Raw genomic sequence first — 21915 nt, forward strand, 5'->3', positions numbered from 1 at the left:
TTTTATCTTCTTTGTTTGTAAGTGTAACCTGTTATTAAATTTGACACATTTTAAATGACATATTGCTATGCACTGTCAAACTTCTGTTCTGCTGGTGGACAGATTACAAACTTGTTTTTTTAAAGAAGATTGTGTGTGAGATGGTGAGAGGACATCATATAGATGAGGGATGGGGAACCTTCGGCCCTCCAGCTGTTGTTGAACTACACATACCAGCATGCCTTGCTACAGTTTTGCTATTTGGCCATGCTAAAAGTGTTGCAGGGCATGCTGGGATGTGTAGTTCAACAACAGCTGGAGGGCCGAAGGTTCCCTATCCCTGATATAGATGGAATGGCAGCAAAATATTCAGGAATGTGGAAGAACAGCAGAGGACCAAGCCATGGGGGAGTATCCAGTACTTAAGTCGACAGTCATTAGGTCGACCACTAATGGTCGACTTGTTTTAGATCTACATGGTCAGTAGGTCGACATGGCAAAGGTCGACATGAGTTTTTCACAATCTTTTTGTCTTTTTTGTTATTGACTTTTTCATACTTTACGATCCACGTGGACTAGGATTGGGAATTAGTAACCTTGCCTGAAGCATGGCGAGTGAAGAAAACCATGCGAGGGAATACACTGCACTAATTGGGGTTCCCGATCACTTTCAGAAGAACACAACACCAACCCCCCCCCCCCCAAAAAAAAAAAACCAAACCCTCATGTCGACCTTTTCCCATGTTGACCTTTTCCATGTGTACCTAATGACTGTGTCGACCTATTTCAGGTGTCGACCTAGTCACTGTCAACCAATAGTGGTCGACCTAGTTAGGGTTGACCCATTGAACCACATCCGCCTTGGGGTACTATAACTGGAAAAGGAAGGACAGAGGAGTCTGCTGCCCAATCAAATTCAATGCAAATTCAGATTCAGCCAGATCAAAGTCCGTAAAACAGAAGTTACTGGACGTCTGCACAGAAAGTGTAGGGTGAGAGTTGTGGGGTTTAATGGGCCACGGAACTTCCTTGGTTGGCCACCTTGGGAACACAGGTGGAAATGATGAGTAATTAGACTTCACAGTACTATGGACAGGGACAAAGTAGGGACATGGAGATATGATTTATATGATGGCTTCCTATGGACAAGGACCACGTTTAAAACCTAGAGAGAGAGGAATAAAAAAAAAGTGTCAATAAACAGTACTGAGACTCAAACCAAAGCAAATGCTGCGGACAGAATGGGACGGCTGTGCACTTGTCTGCCTGGTGGCTACACTGCCTTCAAAACTGCCTAAACGTGAACTTGCAGGAGCTGACATACTTGGGGGAATAATTCCACGGCCACAGGGACGTATATAAAAGTGTTCCCCGGCTGTGGCATTATCTTCCCCGTTATTAAAACAACCAGGGCCGGCTCAAAGAGCCCGAGGCTGGTTATGCTTAGGAGGGGGAACCCCACGCAATTTTTTAATCACACTTTTAACTGTATTAACTCTTTCTCTGACGTCCTAGTGGATGCTGGGAACTCCGTAAGGACCATGGGGAATAGCGGCTCCGCAGGAGACTGGGCACAAATAGAAAGCTTTAGGACTACCTGGTGTGCACTGGCTCCTCCCCCTATGACCATCCTCCAGACCTCAGTTAGATCTTTGTGCCCGGACGAGCTGGGTGCAAACTAGGGGGCTCTCCTGAGCTTCTTAGATAGAAAGTTAGTTTTAGGTTTTTTATTTTCAGTGAGACCTGCTGGCAACAGGCTCACTGCTACGAGGGACTAAGGGGAGAAGAAGCGAACCTGCCTGCTTGCAGCCAGCTTGGGCTTCTTAGGCTACTGGACACCATTAGCTCCAGAGGGATCGAACACAGGCCCAGCCTCGGAGTCCGGTCCCAGAGCCGCGCCGCCGGCCCCCTTACAGAGCCAGAAGCAAGAAGTTATTCCTGAAATCGGCGGCAGAAGACATCAGTCTTCATCAAGGTAGCGCACAGCACTGCAGCTGTGCGCCATTTCTCCTCATGCACACCTCACACTGCGGTCACTGATGGGTGCAGGGCGCTGGGGGGGGGGGCGCCCTGAGCAGCAATACTGACACCTTGGTTGGCAAACTGGCACCATATATAGCCCCAGAGGCTATATAGGTGCTTTTTAACCCCTGCCAGAATCCATAAAAATGCGGGAGAAAAGTCAGCGAAAAAGGGGCGGAGCTATCTCCCTCAGCACACTGGCTCCATTTTTCCCTCACAGCTCCGTTGGAGGGAAGCTCCCTGGCTCTCCCCTGCAGTTAATACACTACAAGAAAGGGTTAAAAAGAGAGGGGGGGCACATTTTAGGCGCAGTATACAATATATATATGCAGCTATAAGGGAAAACACTTTTTGTAAGTGATATCCCTGTGACATATAGCGCCCTGGTGTGTGCTGGCATACTCTCCCTCTGTCTCCCCAAAGGGCTTTGTGGGGTCCTGTCCTCTGTCAGAGCATTCCCTGTGTGTGTGCTGTGTGTCGGTACGGCTGTGTCGACATGTATGTGGAGGATAATGATGTGGAGGCGGAGCGAGTGCCTGTAAATATGTTGTCACCCCTGTCACGAACCGGTCTCTTACCTCTGCGGGTTCTGGGGTTCATCCGTTGCCAGTGCGGTTGCTCGCGGTGCTGTGCGCCCGTGTGGGGACACGGCGTGATCAATGGCACAGGTAATGCAGAGTCTGGGAACTGTGAGTGCGGGGACCAAATGGCCTAAGGCACTGCGGTGTGTCTGCTGTATAGGAGGTGGCCATGTTGGAGACCAAATAGCTAATACTGAGCACTTGTGAAAACACCTGTGGGCAGGTGTAAGCCAATCCCGTGCTTGTGCTGCCTTTAAGTAGGCTGGGATTATGTTACTCTGGGCCAGTGCTTTGTTGTATCAAAGCTGTGCTCTAGCTCTGAGCTCTCTCCGTGCATTCCTGTGTGATTCCCGTGGTCCAGATATCGCCTCCGTTCCCAGAGGTCCGTCTGCAGCCTTCACTGCTGAAAGATCCACCGGCTCTCTGCTGTGCTGTCAGTTAATTGCACTCCTATTGGAAATAGTTGGATTCCCAGTGTCCTGCATGAGGTTACCTTGTCAGTCTGCCTATCATTCAAAGTCTGGAGGATTCTGTTTCTCTCAGCTGTTCGTTTGTTCAACTCTGCATTTAACCCATTCATCACCTTGTCTTCTACTACAGTTTCACAGTGATCTCCGGAACCCGCAAGTAACCCAATTCAGTACTTTTATTTGCTATGTTGTCATTACAAGGATAATTCATCACAGTCTCTCAGTTAACTCTCAAAGCTCCATTGCCAATTCTTACAGTTAATTCTCCATGTCTGCATTAACCAGTTAAACACAATCTGCAGTTCAGCATCAAAGCTTGTTTATATTTGCTATGTTGTCATAACAAGGATAATTCTTCAGTCTCTCAGTTAACTCTCAAAACTCCATTGCAAATCCTTACAGTTATCTCTTCATGTCTGCATTATCCAGTTAATAACATTCTGCAGTTCAGCATCAAAGCTTGTTTATATTTGCTATGTTGTCATAACAAGGATAATTCTTCACAGTCTCTCAGTTAACTCTCAAAACTCCATTGCAAATCCTTACAGTTATCTCTTCATGTCTGCATTATCCAGTTAATCATATTCTGCAGTTCAGCATCAAAGCTCGTTTATATTTGGACAATCCAACATTTATTCATCAGCTTGTTTTGCATATGTTTCCATGAACATTTCTTTTATGTATTTTTGAGTTTTCTCTTGCATATTATTCCTGCAATACTTCAGTATAATATGATGATTAACAACTTGTCAGTTAACTCTTTACTGAATTGTTATTTTGAATAAATATATGAATCGGAACTTTCTTCGTCCTCCCTGCTTTCTTCATAGCCCAGCACCTACACCTGTGGTTGGTCCCGGGTTAACGGATTCACAAAAACACCCGGACCTGACAGTAAGCACTGGCCACATGGATCCGTCAAGTGACCAATTCGCAGGAGGCGGTGCTACGTCAGATATCCTTTCCCGTCTGGAAAACCAGGAGTCTATACAGACACAAATAGTGCAGTTTATGCAAACTATGGCAGACCGTTTAGAGACTCTCCATACGGCTATTAAAACGTCCCAAGTCCAGATTCCAACCCCGGATGTCCCAGTTACCACTACAGCTTCTCCTGTGACGCTGCCTACGTCCCGCTTGCAGTTACCCTCTCCGAGTAAGTTTGACGGAACTCCAAAACTTTGCAGAGGATTCCTGAATCAATGCGAGATCCAGTTCGAACTGATGTCCGCCAGTTTCCCATCAGCTCGTTCTAAGGTCGCATATATTATTGCCCTCCTCTCCGGTCAGGCTCTGGAGTGGGCATCACCATTATGGGAGAGAGGTGATCCTATCCTCTCGAATTACAAAGAGTTCGTATCTTCCTTACGGAGAATCTTTGACGAACCAGGCAGGACCACCTCAGCATCCTTGGAGATTCTCCGTCTACGTCAAGGTTTACGTCCTGTCAGTCAATATATTATTCAGTTTCGCACGTTGTCTTCAGAGTTAAACTGGAATGAGGAGGCCCTGATCGCCGCGTTTTGGAATGGACTTTCAGAAAGAATCAAAGATGATTTAACTATCCGGGATGTGCCAATTAAACTGGATGAATTGATTTCTCTCTGTAACAAACTTGATCTACGTTACAGGGAGCGATGTTTAGAGAAATCCAGGGCAGAGCGATCCAGTCCACGTGATCATCCTAGACCTCGACAAGATTCTTCATCACAGTCTCCAGTAATGACTGAAGAACCTATGCAGATTGGGCACTCTCGCCTCACAGAGGAGGAACGACTTCGTCGTCGACAGGGTAACCTCTGCATGTACTGTGGGTCCTCCGAACATTTAGTTAAATTCTGCAAACTCCGACCGGGAAACTCTCGCCTCCTAGCTTATTCAAGAGAGGTTAAGCTAGGAGTTACTTTAGAATCACGTTCTGGGAAAGAGCCAACCTTGTCTATTCAATTAGAGGTTCCAAGTTCTACAGTGAAAGTTTCAGCCCTCCTAGATTCCGGGGCAGCCAAGAACTTCATCTCCTCAGCCTTTGTCATACGGTCTAAAGTTCAAACCATGCCCCTGGAAGCAGCAGTTGCTGTTACAGCAGTGGATGGAAGTCGAATTCCAGATGGTATAATTACTCATCGAACCGTATGTCTCAAGATGAAAGTTGGTGAGCTCCATTCCGAATACCTCTCCTTCTACGTGATTCCCAAAGCCTCTCAAGATGTGATACTTGGTTTACCTTGGCTGCAGAAACATAATCCTCAACTTAATTGGCAAACCATGGAAGTCCTTTCATGGGGTAAATCTTGTACCAAGGACTGTGTAGCTACAATTGTACCTCTTCGGTCAATTAGCCTTTCCGATCTACCTCCGGTGTATCAATCCCTTGCGGATGTTTCCAGTAAGCAAGCAGCAGACTCTCTACCTCCTCATCGTGAATGGGACTGCCCAGTCGTCCTGGTTCCGGGCAAGACCCCTCCTAGGGCACAAATTTATCCGCTATCCATCCCAGAGACGCGAGCTATCCGGGATTGGTCCACTCCTACAACTCTCAAGGGGATTCAGCGATTTCTTGGCTTTGCTAATTTCTATAGGAGATTCATTAAGAATTATTCTACGTTAGCTGCTCCTATCACAGCCCTAACTCGCAAGGGAGCAAATCCTACGAACTGGTCTTCTGAAGCAATCAAAGCCTTCTCTGATTTAAAGCAAGCCTTTGTGTCAGCCCCCATTCTTCGACAGCCTGATTTAAATCGTCCCTTTCTACTAGAGGTGCATGCATCTACAGAAGCAGTAGGAGCTGTGTTGTCACAAGTCTTTGAAGATAAAAAGGTCCATCCCTGCGGATATTTCTCCCGTAAGTTCCTCCCGGCAGAACGTAATTATGCAATCGGTGAGCAAGAGTTACTTGCCATCAAGTTGGCATTTGAGGAGTGGAGATACCTTCTAGAAGGAGCTCAACATCGCATTACAGTTTATACTGATCATAAGAATCTTCTGTATCTGCAGTCAGCTCAGTGTTTGAATCCACGACAAGCTCGATGGGCGCTTTTCTTCTCACGATTTGATTTCAAACTCGCCTATCGTCCAGGGTCTCAGAACAAAAAGGCAGATGCCCTTTCCCGGTCCTTTGCTTCTTCTGAATTAAATGATGCTACCACGAATCAAGCCATTGTGAATCCTACGTCCTTCTTAATGACTCAAACCTCTTCAGTTCCTCCGCCTGGCAAGACCTTTGTCGCCACAAGTCTTCGAAAACGGCTGCTTACCTGGGCTCACTCCTCTTCCTTCATGGGTCATCCTGGGGTTCTAAAGACTCTCAAATTTATTCAACAGTCTTATTGGTGGCCACGTCTCAAAGCCGATGTCCAAGAGTTTATAGCAGCATGTCCTAAATGTGCCCAACATAAGAGTCCAAGAAGTTCTCCACCAGAGTTTCATCCATTGCCAGCCCTAGAGGTTCCAGCAGCAGATCAAGAGCTTCAACGTCTATCTAGCATCTGGAGTTGTGTACGTAAGTCCTTGGTCAAAACTTCCGCTCGTTATAAATCTTTTGCAGATAGAAAACGTAAAGCTGTACCGAGTTACAAAGTGGGAGACCAAGTTTGGATTTCTACGCGCAATCTCAAGCTCAAAGTTCCTTCTAAGAAATTTGCTCCCAAGTTTATTGGTCCATTTCCCATTGTTAAGGTACTCAACCCTGTGTCATACAAAGTCAAGTTGCCACCGTCTTTGAGAATTCCTAACGCCTTTCATACATCTTTACTGAAGCCTTTGATTCTCAATAAGTTCCGTACTACCCAGTCCAAATCTCCTAAAGTTCACTCTTTGCAGAATGAGGAATTTGAAGTTAAAGAGATTGTGGACTCACGTTCCCGATATGGACGTTTACAGTTTCTGGTCGACTGGAAGGGTTACGGTCCAGAGGAAAGATCCTGGGTTTTCTCTGAAGATGTTCATGCTCCAAGACTGGTACAGAAATACTTCTCCAAAAATCCTGATAAGGTTCAAAGGTGTTCGGAGACCACCCTTAGAGGAGGGGGTACTGTCACGAACCGGTCTCTTACCTCTGCGGGTTCTGGGGTTCATCCGTTGCCAGTGCGATTGCTCGCGGTGCTGTGCGCCCGTGTGGGGACACGGCGTGATCAATGGCACAGGTAATGCAGAGTCTGGGAACTGTGAGTGCGGGGACCAAATGGCCTAAGGCACTGCGGTGTGTCTGCTGTATAGGAGGTGGCCATGTTGGAGACCAAATAGCTAATACTGAGCACTTGTGAAAACACCTGTGGGCAGGTGTAAGCCAATCCCGTGCTTGTGCTGCCTTTAAGTAGGCTGGGATTATGTTACTCTGGGCCAGTGCTTTGTTGTATCAAAGCTGTGCTCTAGCTCTGAGCTCTCTCCGTGCATTCCTGTGTGATTCCCGTGGTCCAGATATCGCCTCCGTTCCCAGAGGTCCGTCTGCAGCCTTCACTGCTGAAAGATCCACCGGCTCTCTGCTGTGCTGTCAGTTAATTGCACTCCTATTGGAAATAGTTGGATTCCCAGTGTCCTGCATGAGGTTACCTTGTCAGTCTGCCTATCATTCAAAGTCTGGAGGATTCTGTTTCTCTCAGCTGTTCGTTTGTTCAACTCTGCATTCAACCCATTCATCACCTTGTCTTCTACTACAGTTTCACAGTGATCTCCGGAACCCGCAAGTAACCCAATTCAGTACTTTTATTTGCTATGTTGTCATTACAAGGATAATTCATCACAGTCTCTCAGTTAACTCTCAAAGCTCCATTGCCAATTCTTACAGTTAATTCTCCATGTCTGCATTAACCAGTTAAACACAATCTGCAGTTCAGCATCAAAGCTTGTTTATATTTGCTATGTTGTCATAACAAGGATAATTCTTCAGTCTCTCAGTTAACTCTCAAAACTCCATTGCAAATCCTTACAGTTATCTCTTCATGTCTGCATTATCCAGTTAATAACATTCTGCAGTTCAGCATCAAAGCTTGTTTATATTTGCTATGTTGTCATAACAAGGATAATTCTTCACAGTCTCTCAGTTAACTCTCTAAACTCCATTGCAAATCCTTACAGTTATCTCTTCATGTCTGCATTATCCAGTTAATCATATTCTGCAGTTCAGCATCAAAGCTCGTTTATATTTGGACAATCCAACATTTATTCATCAGCTTGTTTTGCATATGTTTCCATGAACATTTCTTTTATGTATTTTTGAGTTTTCTCTTGCATATTATTCCTGCAATACTTCAGTATAATATGATGATTAACAACTTGTCAGTTAACTCTTTACTGAATTGTTATTTTGAATAAATATATGAATCGGAACTTTCTTCGTCCTCCCTGCTTTCTTCATAGCCCAGCACCTACACCTGTGGTTGGTCCCGGGTTAACGGATTCACAAAAACACCCGGACCTGACAACCCACTGCGGGGTCGACACCGGTGTGGTTGGACTTATGGAAGGATTACGTGAAAGTGTCATCTCCTTACACAAAAGGTCGACGACACAGAACAGCCGGCTACTCAGCTTGGGCCTGTTCCAGCGTCTCAAATGTCATGGGGGGCTCTAAAAACGCCCGCTACCTCAGATGGCAGACACAGATGTCGACACGGATACCGACTCCAGTGTCGACGACGATGAGACTAGTGTACCCTCCAAATAGGTCCACCCGTTACATGATTGAGGCAATGAAAAATGTATTACACATTTATGATAATACCCCAGGTACCACATAAAAGGGTATTGTGTTTGGTGAGAGAAAACTAGTATTTGTTTTTCCTGCATCTGAGGAATTAAATGAGGTGTGTGAGGAAGCGTGGTCTTCCCCCGGTAAGAAATTGAAACACCCCATAGGGTAGATACAGCGCTTACACGCTTATCAGAAAAGGTGGCACTACCGTCTCCGGATACGGCCGCCCTGAAGGAACCTGCTGATAGAAAGCAGGAGGTTACCCTAAAAGATATAATCACACACTCGGGCATTATATTGCGACCAGCCATTGCTTCGGCATGGTTGTGCAGTGCTCTCTCTGCGTGGTCAGATTCCCTGTCGGAAAATAACTATGGATAGGGACAATATTTTGCTGACAATATATACATGCGTGATGCACAGAGGGATATTGGCCGGCTGGCATCAAAAATAAGCGCTAGATCCATTGCCGCCAGACGGGGGTTATGGTCTCGGCAATGGTCAGGCGATGCCGACTTGAATCGGCACATGGAAGTTTGCCCTATAAGGGGGTAAAACTGTTTGGGGATGGGTTTTTTTCAGACCTCGTTTCCACAGCTACTGCTGGGAAATCGACTTTGTTGCCACAGGTTACCCCACAACAAAAGAAGGCACCGTATCATCAAGTACAGTCCTTTCGGCCCCAGAAAAGCAAGAGGGCTAGAGGCTCATCCTTTTTGCCGAGAGGCAAAGGTAGAGGAAAAAGCTGCAGCACACAGCTAGTTCCCAAGAGCAGAAGTCCTCCCTGCGTCCGGTAAGCCCACAGCATGACGCGGGGGCTGCTCAGGCGGACCCGGGTACGGTGGGGGCCGTCTCAGAAATTTCAGCGCCTGGTGGGCTCTCTCACATGGATCCCTGGGTCCTTCAAGTAGTATCTCAGGGGTACAGGCTGGAGTTCGAGACGTTCTTCCCCCCGCTGTTTCCTAAAATCTGCCTTACCGGCACCTCCCTCTGCCAGGGAAGCGGTGTTGATGGCTATTCAACACTATAATCACAACAAGTGATTGTCAAGGTGCCCCTCTTTCAGCATGGAAGGGGTTACTATTCCACAATGGTTGTGGTACCGAAACAGAACGGTTCGGTGAGACCCATCTTAAAATTAAAATACTTGAATTTTTTATATCAGAAGATTCAAGTTCAAGATGGAATCGCTTAGGGCGGTTATTACGAGCCTGGACGAGGGGGATTACAGGGTCTCCCTGGACATCAAGGATGCGTACCTGCATGTCCCCATTTACCCTCCTCACCAGGAGTACCTCAGAGGTGTGGTACAGGACTGTCACTATCAGTTCCAGACGCTGCCCACGGCACCGAAGGTCTTTACCAAGGTAATGACCGAAATGATGATACTCCTTCGCAAGAAGGAAGTTTTTGTTATCCCGTACTTGGATGATCTCCTGATAAAGGCGAGGTCCAAAGAACAGTTGGTAATGGGGGTAGCACTCTCTCGGGAAGTGCTACAACAGCACGGCTGGATTCTCAATATTCCAAAGTCACAGCTGGTCCCGACGACGCGTCTTCTGTTCCTGGGAATAATTCTGGACACAGACCAGAAAAGAGTGTTTCTTCCAGTGGAAAAAGCCGAGGAGTTGTCATTTCTAGTCAGAGACATCCTAAAACCAGGACAGGTGTCGGTACATCAATGCACACGAGTCCTGGGAAAATGGTAGCTTCGTACGAAGCATAATTCCATTCGGAAGGCTCCACACAAGGACGTTCCAGTGGGACCTGTGGGACAAATGGTCCGGGTCCCATGTACAGATACAACAGCGGATAACCCTGTCAGCAAGAAACAGGGTGTCGCTGCTGTGGTGGCTGCAGAGGGCTCATCTACTAGAGGGCCGCAGATTAGGAATACAGGACTGGCTCCTGGTGTCTACGGATGCCAGCCTTCGGGGCTGGGGTGCAGTCACACAGGGAAGAAATTTCCAAGGAAATTTCGCTTCACATAAATATTCTGGAGCTAAGGGCCATTTACAATGCCCTAAGTCAAGCAAGGCCCCTGCTTCAGAACCAGCCGGTACTGATCCAATCAGACAACATCACGGCGGTCGCCCATGTAAACAGACAGGGCGGCGCAAGAAGCAGGAGGGCGATGGCAGAAGCTGCAAGGATTCTCCGATGGGCGGAAAATCATGTGATAGCACTGTCAGCAGTGTGTATTCCGGGAGTGGACAACTGGGAAGCAGACTTCCTCAGCAGGCACGACCTCCACCCGGGAGAGTGGGGACTTCACCCAGAAGTCTTCCACATGATTGTAAACCGTTGGGAACAACCAAAAAGGTGGACATGATGGCGTCCCGCCTCAAACGGAGAGGAGTAAGAACTATACTCGTGGCTCCGGATTGGCCAAGAAGGGTTTGGTACCCGGAACTTCAAGAGATGCTCACAGAAGACTCATGGCCTCTACCTCTAAGACGGGACCTGCTTCAGCAGGGACCCTGTCTGTTACAAGACTTACCGCGGCTGCGTTTGACGGCATGGCGGTTGAACGCCGGATCCTGAAGGAAAAAGGCATTCCGGAGGAAGTCATCCCTACCCTGATCAAAGCCAGGAAGGATGTAACCGCAAAGCATTATCTCCGCATTTGGCGAAAATATGTTGCGTGGTGGGAGGCCAGGAAGGCCCCAACAGAGGAATTTCAACTGGGTCGAATTCTGCATTTCCTGCAAACAGGAGTGTCTATGGGCCTCAAATTGGGATCCATTAAGGTTCAGATTTCGGCCCTGTCGATTTTCTTCCAGAAAGAACTGGCTTCAGTTCCTGAAGTTCAGACGTTTGTCAAGGGTGTGCTGCATATACAGCCTCCTTTTGTGCCTCCAGTGGCACCTTGGGATCACAATGTAGTTTTGGGGTTCCTCAAATCACATTGGTTTGAACCACTTAAAACTGTGGATTTAAAATATCTCACGTGGAAAGTGGTCATGCTGTTGGCTCTGGCTTCAGCCAGGCGTGTGTCAGAATTGGCGGCCTTATCTTGTAAAAGCCCTTATCTGATTTTTCATACGGACAGGGCAGAATTGAGGACGCATCCTCAGTTTCTCCCTAAGGTGTTTTCAGCGTTTCACCTGAACCAACCTATTGTGGTGCCTGCGGCTACGAAGGACTTGGAGGACTCCAAGTTGCTGGACGTTGTCAGGGCCCTGAAAATATATGTTTCCAGGATGGCTGGAGTAAGGAAATCTGACTCGCTGTTTATCCTGTAAGCACCCAACAAGCTGGGTGCTCCTGCTTCTAAGCAGACTATTGCTCGCTGGATTTGTAGTACAATTCAGCTTGCGCATTCTGTGGCAGGACTGCCACAGCCAAAATCTGTAAAAGCCCACTCCACAAGGAAGGTGGGCTCATCTTGGGCGGCTGCCCGAGGGGTCTCGGCTTTACAACTTTGCCGAGCTGCAACTTGGTCAGGGTCAAATACCTTTGTAAAATTTTACAAATTTGATACCCTGGCTTAGGAGGACCTTGAGTTTTCTCATTCGGTGCTGCAGAGTCATCCGCACTCTCCCGCCCGTTTGGGAGCTTTGGTATAATCCCCATGGTCCTTACGGAGTTCCCAGCATCCACTAGGACGTCAGAGAAAATAAGAATTTACTCACCGGTAATTCTATTTCTCGTAGTCCGTAGTGGATGCTGGGCGCCCATCCCAAGTGCGGATTGTCTGCAATACTTGTACATAGTTATTGTTACAAAAATCGGGTTTTGTTGTGAGCCATCTCTTCAGAGGCTCCAATTGTTATCATACTGTTAACCGGGGTTCCTATCACGTGTTATATGGTGTGATTGGTGTGGCTGGTATGAGTCTTACCCGGGATTCAAAATCCTTCCTTATTGTGTCAGCTCTTCCGGGCACAGTATCCTAACTGAGGTCTGGAGGAGGGTCATAGGGGGAGGAGCCAGTGCACACCAGGTAAACCTAAAGCTTTCTATTTGTGCCCAGTCTCCTGCGGAGCCGCTATTCCCCATGGTCCTTACGGAGTTCCCAGCATCCACTACGGACTACGAGAAATAGAATTACCGGTGAGTAAATTCTTATTTTCCATACTGCACACAATGAAGCCCTGCACGGATCTCACTGATCCGGCCGGGCTTCATTGTGTTATATCCGGCAGTGTTTTACTAATCACTCCCGTAAAACACTGCCCGACAATACGAATCCCATCGACATCAGAAAATATGAAAAACTGAAACTCGGCAGCTTAGTAAATTACCGAAAATAATTTTCAAAAGTTGCAGAAACATACAGCCGATAAAATGCGAGTCTAGTACATAGGCATGTGCCTCAGCCTCCCCAGATGAGTCCTTTATTTTCAGTCATTTTATTATACTGTAAATATGTACTGATCTGAGCTCAGGCACATAACTAGGGGGTGACCATATAGTGGACTACTTGTCCGGGAAGCTCCGGGATTATTGGGAGCAGGCTATTCTCCCAGACGCCTGCTCATTGGCCTACGTAGTGGGCGGGTACATGTCACATTGGTGCATACAGTATTACCCAGCCCTGCCCACGTCTTCCCTGAAGATAGGTATGAGAAGTAAATACGTATCTGTGAGCAGCGAGGGAAAGACATGTCACAGACGAGGCAAAAATTCCTATTTACATCTTTGCCTGGGCTATTTATAGGTGCCCTGATGCAGCCAAAGTTCCACTAATAACACTGCTGGGAAATAGGGGTCTGCATGCCAGTCACTGGGAAACACATCATTAGCCACTTTCCGATGTGGTCCATCTGACCCTGATTTAGGCTGGAATCGTGTTTTCCTCACTAGGAAATGCTAATGACCATACACAATGTAGAGATGAGCCTCAGAATGGAAAGTTAGGTTACTGACTGATGCCAACGTAACCATCCTCCCCCTACGGAGCCCATTCCCCACCACATAACTCACAGAGACGACACAGAGATAAAAAGGTTGACATACAGCACACACAAATATTCCAATATAACCGGGATTCAAATATGCCATGTGGGGAATCCGGACAGTCAATAACTCTCATCAGCCGTTGGGCAACAGGGCACATTTAAGACCAGCTCCACCCCAAATGTGGCGCAACACTTTTGTTTGCTCAAGTGCGCCCAAGTATCCGCCAGGGGCATTTGAAGATGCTCTACCACCTTACGGCCTTTCGATATAACTCCGATCAACTTGTACATCAGGATCATTCCTTTCACTTCAACTTTTATGTTACGCTCCTGAAACACTATTTAAATTACAGATGTGTCCTTATACATTATTGCCGCAAGCGCGCCAAACAGCCCCTCTCGTCGCGCCAGGTCTTGCGCGTCCGTCTATATACCCAAAAACTGTGTCTTAGTCGCAATGTCACACCCCAGGAGACTGCACTGATTAATCTGATGTGTGACACGGTGTGTTACCGAGTTCCACCGCACATTGCATTGTCGCTAAGAAGCATTTGCGGGTAAACTGATGCGGAAGAGGCGCCCGGTGCTAGCTGGGTCACATGGGACCTAGTGGCTCACTTGCACCAGGTGTCTGACATCACACGGCATACTGAGGCTAGGTGTATGAGGGCAAATTTGTAGATTCAATTAGGCATTAAAGTGTTCATGATGGTAAGTGTGCATCAGGTCCATATCAGTTACATGGGCAGTGGCGGCTGCAGAGGTGGGTCTGCGGCACAGTCCAAAATTCAAACAGAGGAGCCGCACCAACTGCCAGTGAGTCCCGGACTGTGATGTTTGGCAGCAGTTGGGGTGACAGTTGGTGACTCCTCTATTTGAAGTTTGGACTGTGATGTTTGGCAGCGGTTGGGGTGACAGTTGGTGACTCCTCTATTTGAAGTTTGGACTGTGCTGCAGCTCCAGCTCTGTAGCCTCCTTGTTGCTTAGAATGTTTTTATTAGGTTGTTGACAAATTGACGCAGGGTTAGAAGCCGAATGGGCATAACTGATCACAAAAGGTGCACACTAAAAATGCGCATTTTCCGCACATAAAGAGCCATATACATCCCAAGATGTGTATGCCGCCATATTGACAGCATACGCACCTGGTCTATTAGAAGTTACCAACATCAGTGTGTTACCTGCTCTTACTCTGTAACGGGGGAAAACAGATGCATCTCACAACAGGAGCACATGTGCTTATGTACTGGTCTGCATCAGCTGCAGCTCACCTTTACTGTACTTTGCCTGCATGAATGTCTCTCCTCATACCCACTGTCCCCCCTTTGTAGGATTTGATAAGCTCAAACCGTGTGTGGGACTGCAACACAAGGCCTGGTTATGGTCAAGCCAAACACCAAGGTCCTTTTGCAGAGGAAGGGGGAAGTGGGGGGTGGAAGGGAGGCGAAAATGCTGTTTCCACCACTCTACTCCAATCGTGTAACCAACCTGAATGTGATCAGACAACATCACTGGCCAGAGCAGATGCGTAACTAGACGAGCAAAGCACACTCAATACCAAGCACTCTAGTAATACTTACTGTTCTGGAGGTTTTATCTTCATGCTCTTTGTTTATACAGAACACGACAAGGACCGTCAGGCTGCTGAGTTCCCACTAAGTGTAGATTACTCTGTAAAACATTAGAGATAAAACCCCTCACTGTAACGCCAGAGACCACTTTAAAAATGTAATAATAAATAATAATAATAATAATAATGTCACCCTGACCTACACGTAGAATACAAGGTGCCTCATGTCTAAGTTCTGTTACTAGGTGCCTTCTCTTGAGCACTGATTCAGTCAACAAGATGGCTGCCGCCAATGTGTAACAGACAGTGATCATGTTGCTGCTTAACAACAATCTACACTTCTTCTGGGCTACATTACCCGATACCATCGACAACCCAATATTTAATGCCCCCATGAACCGCCTTCCTTCTAGCCTCAAATACACACATGTAACGAGCAACACATGACGCATCACAATATAGAAGCTATAGAATTCCTAGTACATTTTATAGACCCACAGCCCTTTATTCCTCCTCTGTTGTTCATTCTGACGATTTGCATTTTGGACAAAATCTGCAGAGGGATTAAGAAAGTGACACTATCTGAATATAAATCAGATGGATCCATTATGCGGATTTGCCCCCTCCAGACCTAGACCGTTAGTCCGCTAGTGTAAAGTTGCCAAAAGATTTTGGCTTCTCTCAGAAACCATTGTATGTGCGGACATTTGCTTCACATCTGTTTCGCACAAAGGACACGAGCAGACACCGGGGAATACGCGCGATGTTGGAAATGCGTGCTGTTGTTTACTTGCCACTCTGTTATACTGATGTATTTTTTGTTGCATAAATCAGGAATTTTCAATGTAATTATCTTTTGGGATTTATTATGCAAAACCTAATGTGACAGAATAAAAAAAAAAAGTTCCATTCACAAGTAGTGACATTTTTTTTTAATCTTGGCATCTAGTTAATTTAGATTGCTCAGTGTTTACTGGTGGATACAATTATTTTAAATTGTGTTAGAGACATGTTGTGTGGTTTTAACAGGTCCACCATTTCATGTCACATGACTCTGTCGTCCATGATGGAATGTACAGTTTGTAAGCACAGGAAATTTGTTCAGATTCTATTCAATTTCCACTTTTGTGAACTGCCCACATAAAACCACTTTTTACTCCATGTGGAGTGCGAGTACTGATTGGTGGAACTGTGAGTCGATTCAATGCAACGCATATCAATTTGTGACCATCCTCTTCATCATTCTGCCTCCTCCATCTTCCTCATTCATCATCATTCCCCTCCTCAACATCATAATTCCTCCTCCTCATCATCATCATTCCTCCTCCTCATCATCATCATCATCATTCCTCCTCATCATCATCATCATCATTCCTCCTCCACATTACTTTTCTTCTTCATCATTCCTCCTCCACATTCCTCTTCATCATCATTCCTCCTCCACATTCTTCTCCTCCTCCTCATTCATCATCATTCCTCCTCCTCCTCATCATTCCGCCTCCAGATTTCTCTTCCTTCTCATCATTCCTCCTCCATCACCTCCTCATATTCATTCCTCCCCTCCCACCTCCCCCCAACCAGGGAGCTGCGCTGCTGCTAACCTCATTCCTCTTCCTCTGTTAGTGCCCGCAAGTTGCTGCCTCTTGCTTTGAGTCCTGACTCCGGCTGGCTGCTTAATGCACCGTCACTGTGCGACACGCTTCCCATCCCAACGCGCATGGCACTGCGGGACTGGACTGGGAGAGACATCATGACGTCCCTCCCAGTCCCAAGAGACACTGCAGGAGATGGGGAGTGGAGCACATGGGCAGGCAGCTGCAGCACGGTCTGCTGTAATGTGTAATGGTCGTGGTGTGGAAGGAGCCGGGCGCATTACTACTATTATACATTGCATCGGGCCTTACACAGTAGCGGGCAGAACACAGCAGCAGGCGGCACATACAAAGGGGACCACGGGTGGATGCAGCCAGTTGCGCTCACAGGGTAAATAAGCTGTGTGCCAAGCACCATCCGCACCACCCTAATTACAGCACTGCTGGCTCGATTTCCCCGTGCCAACTGTGTGTGCAAAAACCGCTGATCATGGATGTGCTAATGCCCACTGAGGGATAGTGCTGCTTGCAATAGTGCCAGGCCATATCTATGGTGCAACTCTATACCATATACCTATGGTGACATATGGAAGGCTGCTTTTCATCAGCAGGAGTTGGCCATCATGTTAAAATAAAAGGAATATTGGATGGTGCAGAAAACAGGGAAATAGTGCAATAGAACAGACATCTGCCCCCTAAAGTCTGACCCTTGGGTGAATGTTCATCTTTCAGAAGGACAATGGGGGTCATTCCGAGTTGATCGCTCGCTAGCAACTTTTTGCAGTGCGGCGATCATCTCAACCGTGGCTAAACTGCGCATGCGTATGCACCGCAATGCACAGGCGCTTCGTACGAGTACAAAGCGTTTTGTTGCTGAGCGATGGATTTAACGAAGAATCCATTTGCACAGCCGAACGCACGGTGATTGACAGGAAGAGTGCGTTTATGGGTGTCAACTGATCGTTTTCAGGGAGTGGTTGGAAAAACGCAGGCGTGTCCAGGCGTTTGCAGGGCGGGTGTCTGACGTCATATCCGGAACAGACAGGCTGAAATGATCGCAAGGGCTGAGTAAGTCTAGAGCTACTTAGAAACTGCACAACATTTTTTCGGCCCGCTCGGGGGCACATGTGATCGCACACTTGCAAAGCGAAAATACACTCCCCCATAGGCGGCGTGTAAAAGTTGCTAGCGAGCGATCAACTCGGAATGACCCCCAATGATCCATGGCACAAAGGTAATCATTGAAGTGGCTCAACAACCAAAAAGTGTCTTACAATGTCCCAGGTAAAACTCTGATCTCACGCCTATTGAGAATGTGTGGTACTATTTGAATATACTGTAGGGTGCACAAGAGTGATCTAACCAAGCTAAACAACCTGGAACAAATCTTACTGGAAGCATGTCCAAACGGAGTATTGTGCAATGCTGGAGCATACAGTACTTCCTAGGAGACTTGCTGTTACTGCTGTATAAAGGTGGCTCTACAAAATATTTAAATGTGGGGATTAAATACTTATGCAAATAGCATAAACAGGTTGAGTCTCCATATCCAGAATTCTGAAATACGTAATTTTCTGAGCGTGACAGAGATAGTGACACCTTTACAGTCTGATGGTTCAGTGGGGCTGATGTATTAAGCCTGGAGAAGTGATAAAGCAGTGATAAGTGGAAGGTGATAATGCACCAGCCAATCAGCTCCTAACTGTAAATTTACATATTGGAGCTGATTGACTGGTGCATTATCACCTTGCACTTATCACTGCTTTATCACTTCTCCAGGCTTAATACATCTGCCCCAATGGGCCTAAGGGGTCTATTTACTAAGCTTTGGATGGAGATAAAGTCAAAGGAGATAAAGGCCCAGCCAATTGGCTCCCAACTGCCATGTCACAGGCTGGGTTTAAAAAATGAATGTTAGTAGCTGATTGGCTGGTACTTTACCTCCATCCACTTTATCTCCGTCCAAGGCTTAGTAAATAGACCCCCAAGTCATGTTTGTACATGCTTGACTACGTAGCTGCGATTTGTTTAGGCTACAGATTTGGTAATCAACGCAAGTGAAGCTGGTGCCCAGGAAAGAAGACAGAAGCCACCGGAGCCATCGCTAACTCAATCACAAGTGCATACACATACGCAGACTATACACAAAACGAGGAACACTGACTGCTAGGGTAGACCTATGGCTATGCAGAGTGGGCACGGTATGTGCTTGTACGTACATGATCGCAGCTAAAGGCAGATACACACCCCAAAAACAACCGTGACACGCTTGTGTTTTTCCATCACACCCCATTCCCTCCCCGAAACAGTCTGTTCCTGCTAAACATCCTGCTTTAAGAATTTCACTGCGAACGAAATCACCTTGGTACCTTGGCGCATGTGCAATGCAATTGCGGCACATGCACAGTCTGACGGTAACTGCTCCGTTGCGTGAACATCGGCATTGCATATAAACATGAATTCGGTCCAATGTACTTAAACTTTGTTTCATGCACAAAATGCTAAAAAAAAATATTGTTATAAAATGACCCTCAGGCTGTGTGTATAAGGTGTATATGAAACATAAATGCATTCTGTGTGTATACTTAAGTCCCACCCCCAAGATCTCTCATTACGGTATGCAAATATCCCAAAATATGGAAAAGCCTAAATCCAAAATATTTCTGGTCCCAAGCAATTTGGATACGGGAGACTCAACCTGTATTGTTTTTATTTATTTATTTATTTTTAAAGATGTCACAAACAAAATGGCGTTTCAGTGCTTTGAAATAAAGTATCTCAGCGGACAATATTTCATTGTGGAAATTTGTTATTTTTTCAAATTAGAAAATTGGAGAAGGGTTGTAATGCTTCTGCAAGGCACTGTGGGGCAGATGTATTAAGCCTGGAAAAGTGATAAAGCAGTGATAAATGCAAGGTGATACAGCATCAGCCAATCAGCTCCAATATGTAAATGAACAGTTAGGAGCTGATTGGCTGGTGCGCTATCACCTTCCACTTATCACTGCTTTATCACTTCTCCAGGCTTAATACATCTGCCCCTGTATATAAAACAGATGGACAAAATTCTCACATTAGAGCTCGATGCTCTGCACCTGACACCCCTAATATTTCCCTGTTTGTCATGATATTTAATGTGACACTAGGATTTGGAGTTGACACTGTAATGCTGAGTAGGGATGGTATCGGGATCCCGACGCTTGGTATGCTGGCGGTCCGAATACCGACAGCCGCATCCCAATGCGCAGGATCCCAACACCTAGTAGGTAAGTATTGTAATCCTAACCCCATACCCCAACCCTCCCTTCCTGACCCTAAGCCCCCCCCCCCCCCCATTCCCAGTGCCTAACCCTTCACGGTGGTGCCCAACCCTAACGGGATACGGTCATTAGGTCGACAGTCATTAGGTTGACCACTAATGGTGGACATTCAGTAGGTCGACAGGGCTTCTATGTCGACATGGTGCCTAGGTCGACATGTTCTAGGTCGACAAGACAAAAGGTAGACATTAGTTTTTCACTATTTTCTCTAACGTCCTAGTGGATGCTGGGGACTCCGTCAGGACCATGGGGATTAGCGGCTCCGCAGGAGACAGGGCACAAAAAGTAAGCTTTTAGGATCACATGGTGTGTACTGGCTCCTCCCCCTATGACCCTCCTCCAAGCCTCAGTTAGGTTTTTGTGCCCGTCCGAGCAGGGTGCAATCTAGGTGGCTCTCTTAAAGAGTTGCTTAGAAAAAGTTTTTAGGTTCTTTATTTTCAGTGAGTCCTGCTGGCAACAGGCTCACTGCTACGAGGGACTTAGGGGAGAGAAGTGAACTCACCTGCGTGCAGGATGGATTGGCTTCTTAGGCTACTGGACACCATTAGCTCCAGAGGGAGTCGGAACACAGGTCTCGCCCTGGGGTTCGTCCCGGAGCCGCGCCGCCGACCCCCCTTGCAGATGCTGAAGATTGAAGAGGTCCGGAACCAGGCGGCAGAAGACTTTCAGTCTTCATCAGGTAGCGCACAGCACTGCAGCTGTGCGCCATTGTTGTCAGCACACTTCACACAGCGGTCACGGAGGGTGCAGGGCGCGGGGGGGGGGGGCGCCCTGGGCAGCAATGTATAATACCTGTATGGCGAAAAATACATCACATATAGCCCTTGAGGCTATATGGATGTATTTAACCCCTGCCAGATATCACAAACTCCGGAGAAGAAGCCCGCCGAAAAGGGGGCGGGGCCTATTCTCCTCCGCACACAGCGCCATTTTCCCTCACAGAAATGCTGGTGGGAAGGCTCCCATGCTCTCCCCTGCACTGCACTACAGAAACAGGGTTAAAACAGAGAGGGGGGGCACTGATTTGGCGATATGAATATATATTAAATGCTATAAGGGAGGAACACTTATATAAAGGTTGTCCCTGTATAATTATAGCGTTTTGGTGTGTGCTGGCAAACTCTCCCTCTGTCTCCCCAAAGGGCTAGTGGGTCCTGTCCTCTATTAGAGCATTCCCTATGTGTGTGCTGTATGTCGGTACGTGTGTGTCGACATGTATGAGGAAAATGTTGGTGAGGAGGCGGAGCAAATTGCCTGTAATGGTGATGTCACTCTCTAGGGAGTCGACACCGGAATGGATGGCTTATTTATGGAATTACGTGATAATGTCAACACGCTGCAAGCCGGTTGACGACATGAGACGGCCGGCGATCAAATTAGTACCTGTCCAGGCGTCTCAAACACCGTCAGGGGCTGTAAAACGCCCATTTACCTCAGTCGGTCGACACAGACCCAGACACGGACACTGATTTCAGTGTCGACGGTGAAGAAACAAACGTATTTTCCTTTAGGGCCACACGTTAAGGGCAATGAAGGAGGTGTTACATATTTCTGATACTACAAGTACCACAAAAAAGGGTATTATGTGGGATGTGAAAAAACTACCTGTAGTTTTTCCTGAATCAGATAAATTAAATGAAGTGTGTGATGATGCGTGGGTTTCCCCCGATAGAAAATTATTGGCGGTATACCCTTTCCCGCCAGAAGTTAGGGCGCGTTGGGAAACACCCCTTAGGGTGGATAAGGCGCTCACATGCTTATCAGAACAAGTGGCGGTACCATCTACAG

General features: G+C 46.9%; 1 protein-coding gene across 1 annotated transcript in view; it reads right to left on the minus strand.

Moving 5' to 3' along the window:
• Positions 1-696: 696 nt before the first annotated feature.
• The window catches only part of LOC134908950 (24-hydroxycholesterol 7-alpha-hydroxylase), a 182836-nt gene continuing 161617 nt past the window's right edge, over positions 697-21915 (minus strand). Inside the window, exons 12-13 of the mRNA XM_063915222.1 lie at positions 15226-15316; positions 697-1144 (exon numbers count right to left, since the gene is read on the minus strand). Coding sequence (XP_063771292.1) covers positions 15245-15316 — 72 coding nt within the window. The 3' untranslated portion in view covers positions 697-1144; positions 15226-15244. The remainder of the gene's footprint in view (positions 1145-15225; positions 15317-21915) is intronic.

The sequence above is a fragment of the Pseudophryne corroboree genome, chromosome 4, assembly GCF_028390025.1.
Source record: "Pseudophryne corroboree isolate aPseCor3 chromosome 4, aPseCor3.hap2, whole genome shotgun sequence".
Lineage (NCBI taxonomy): Eukaryota > Metazoa > Chordata > Amphibia > Anura > Myobatrachidae > Pseudophryne > Pseudophryne corroboree.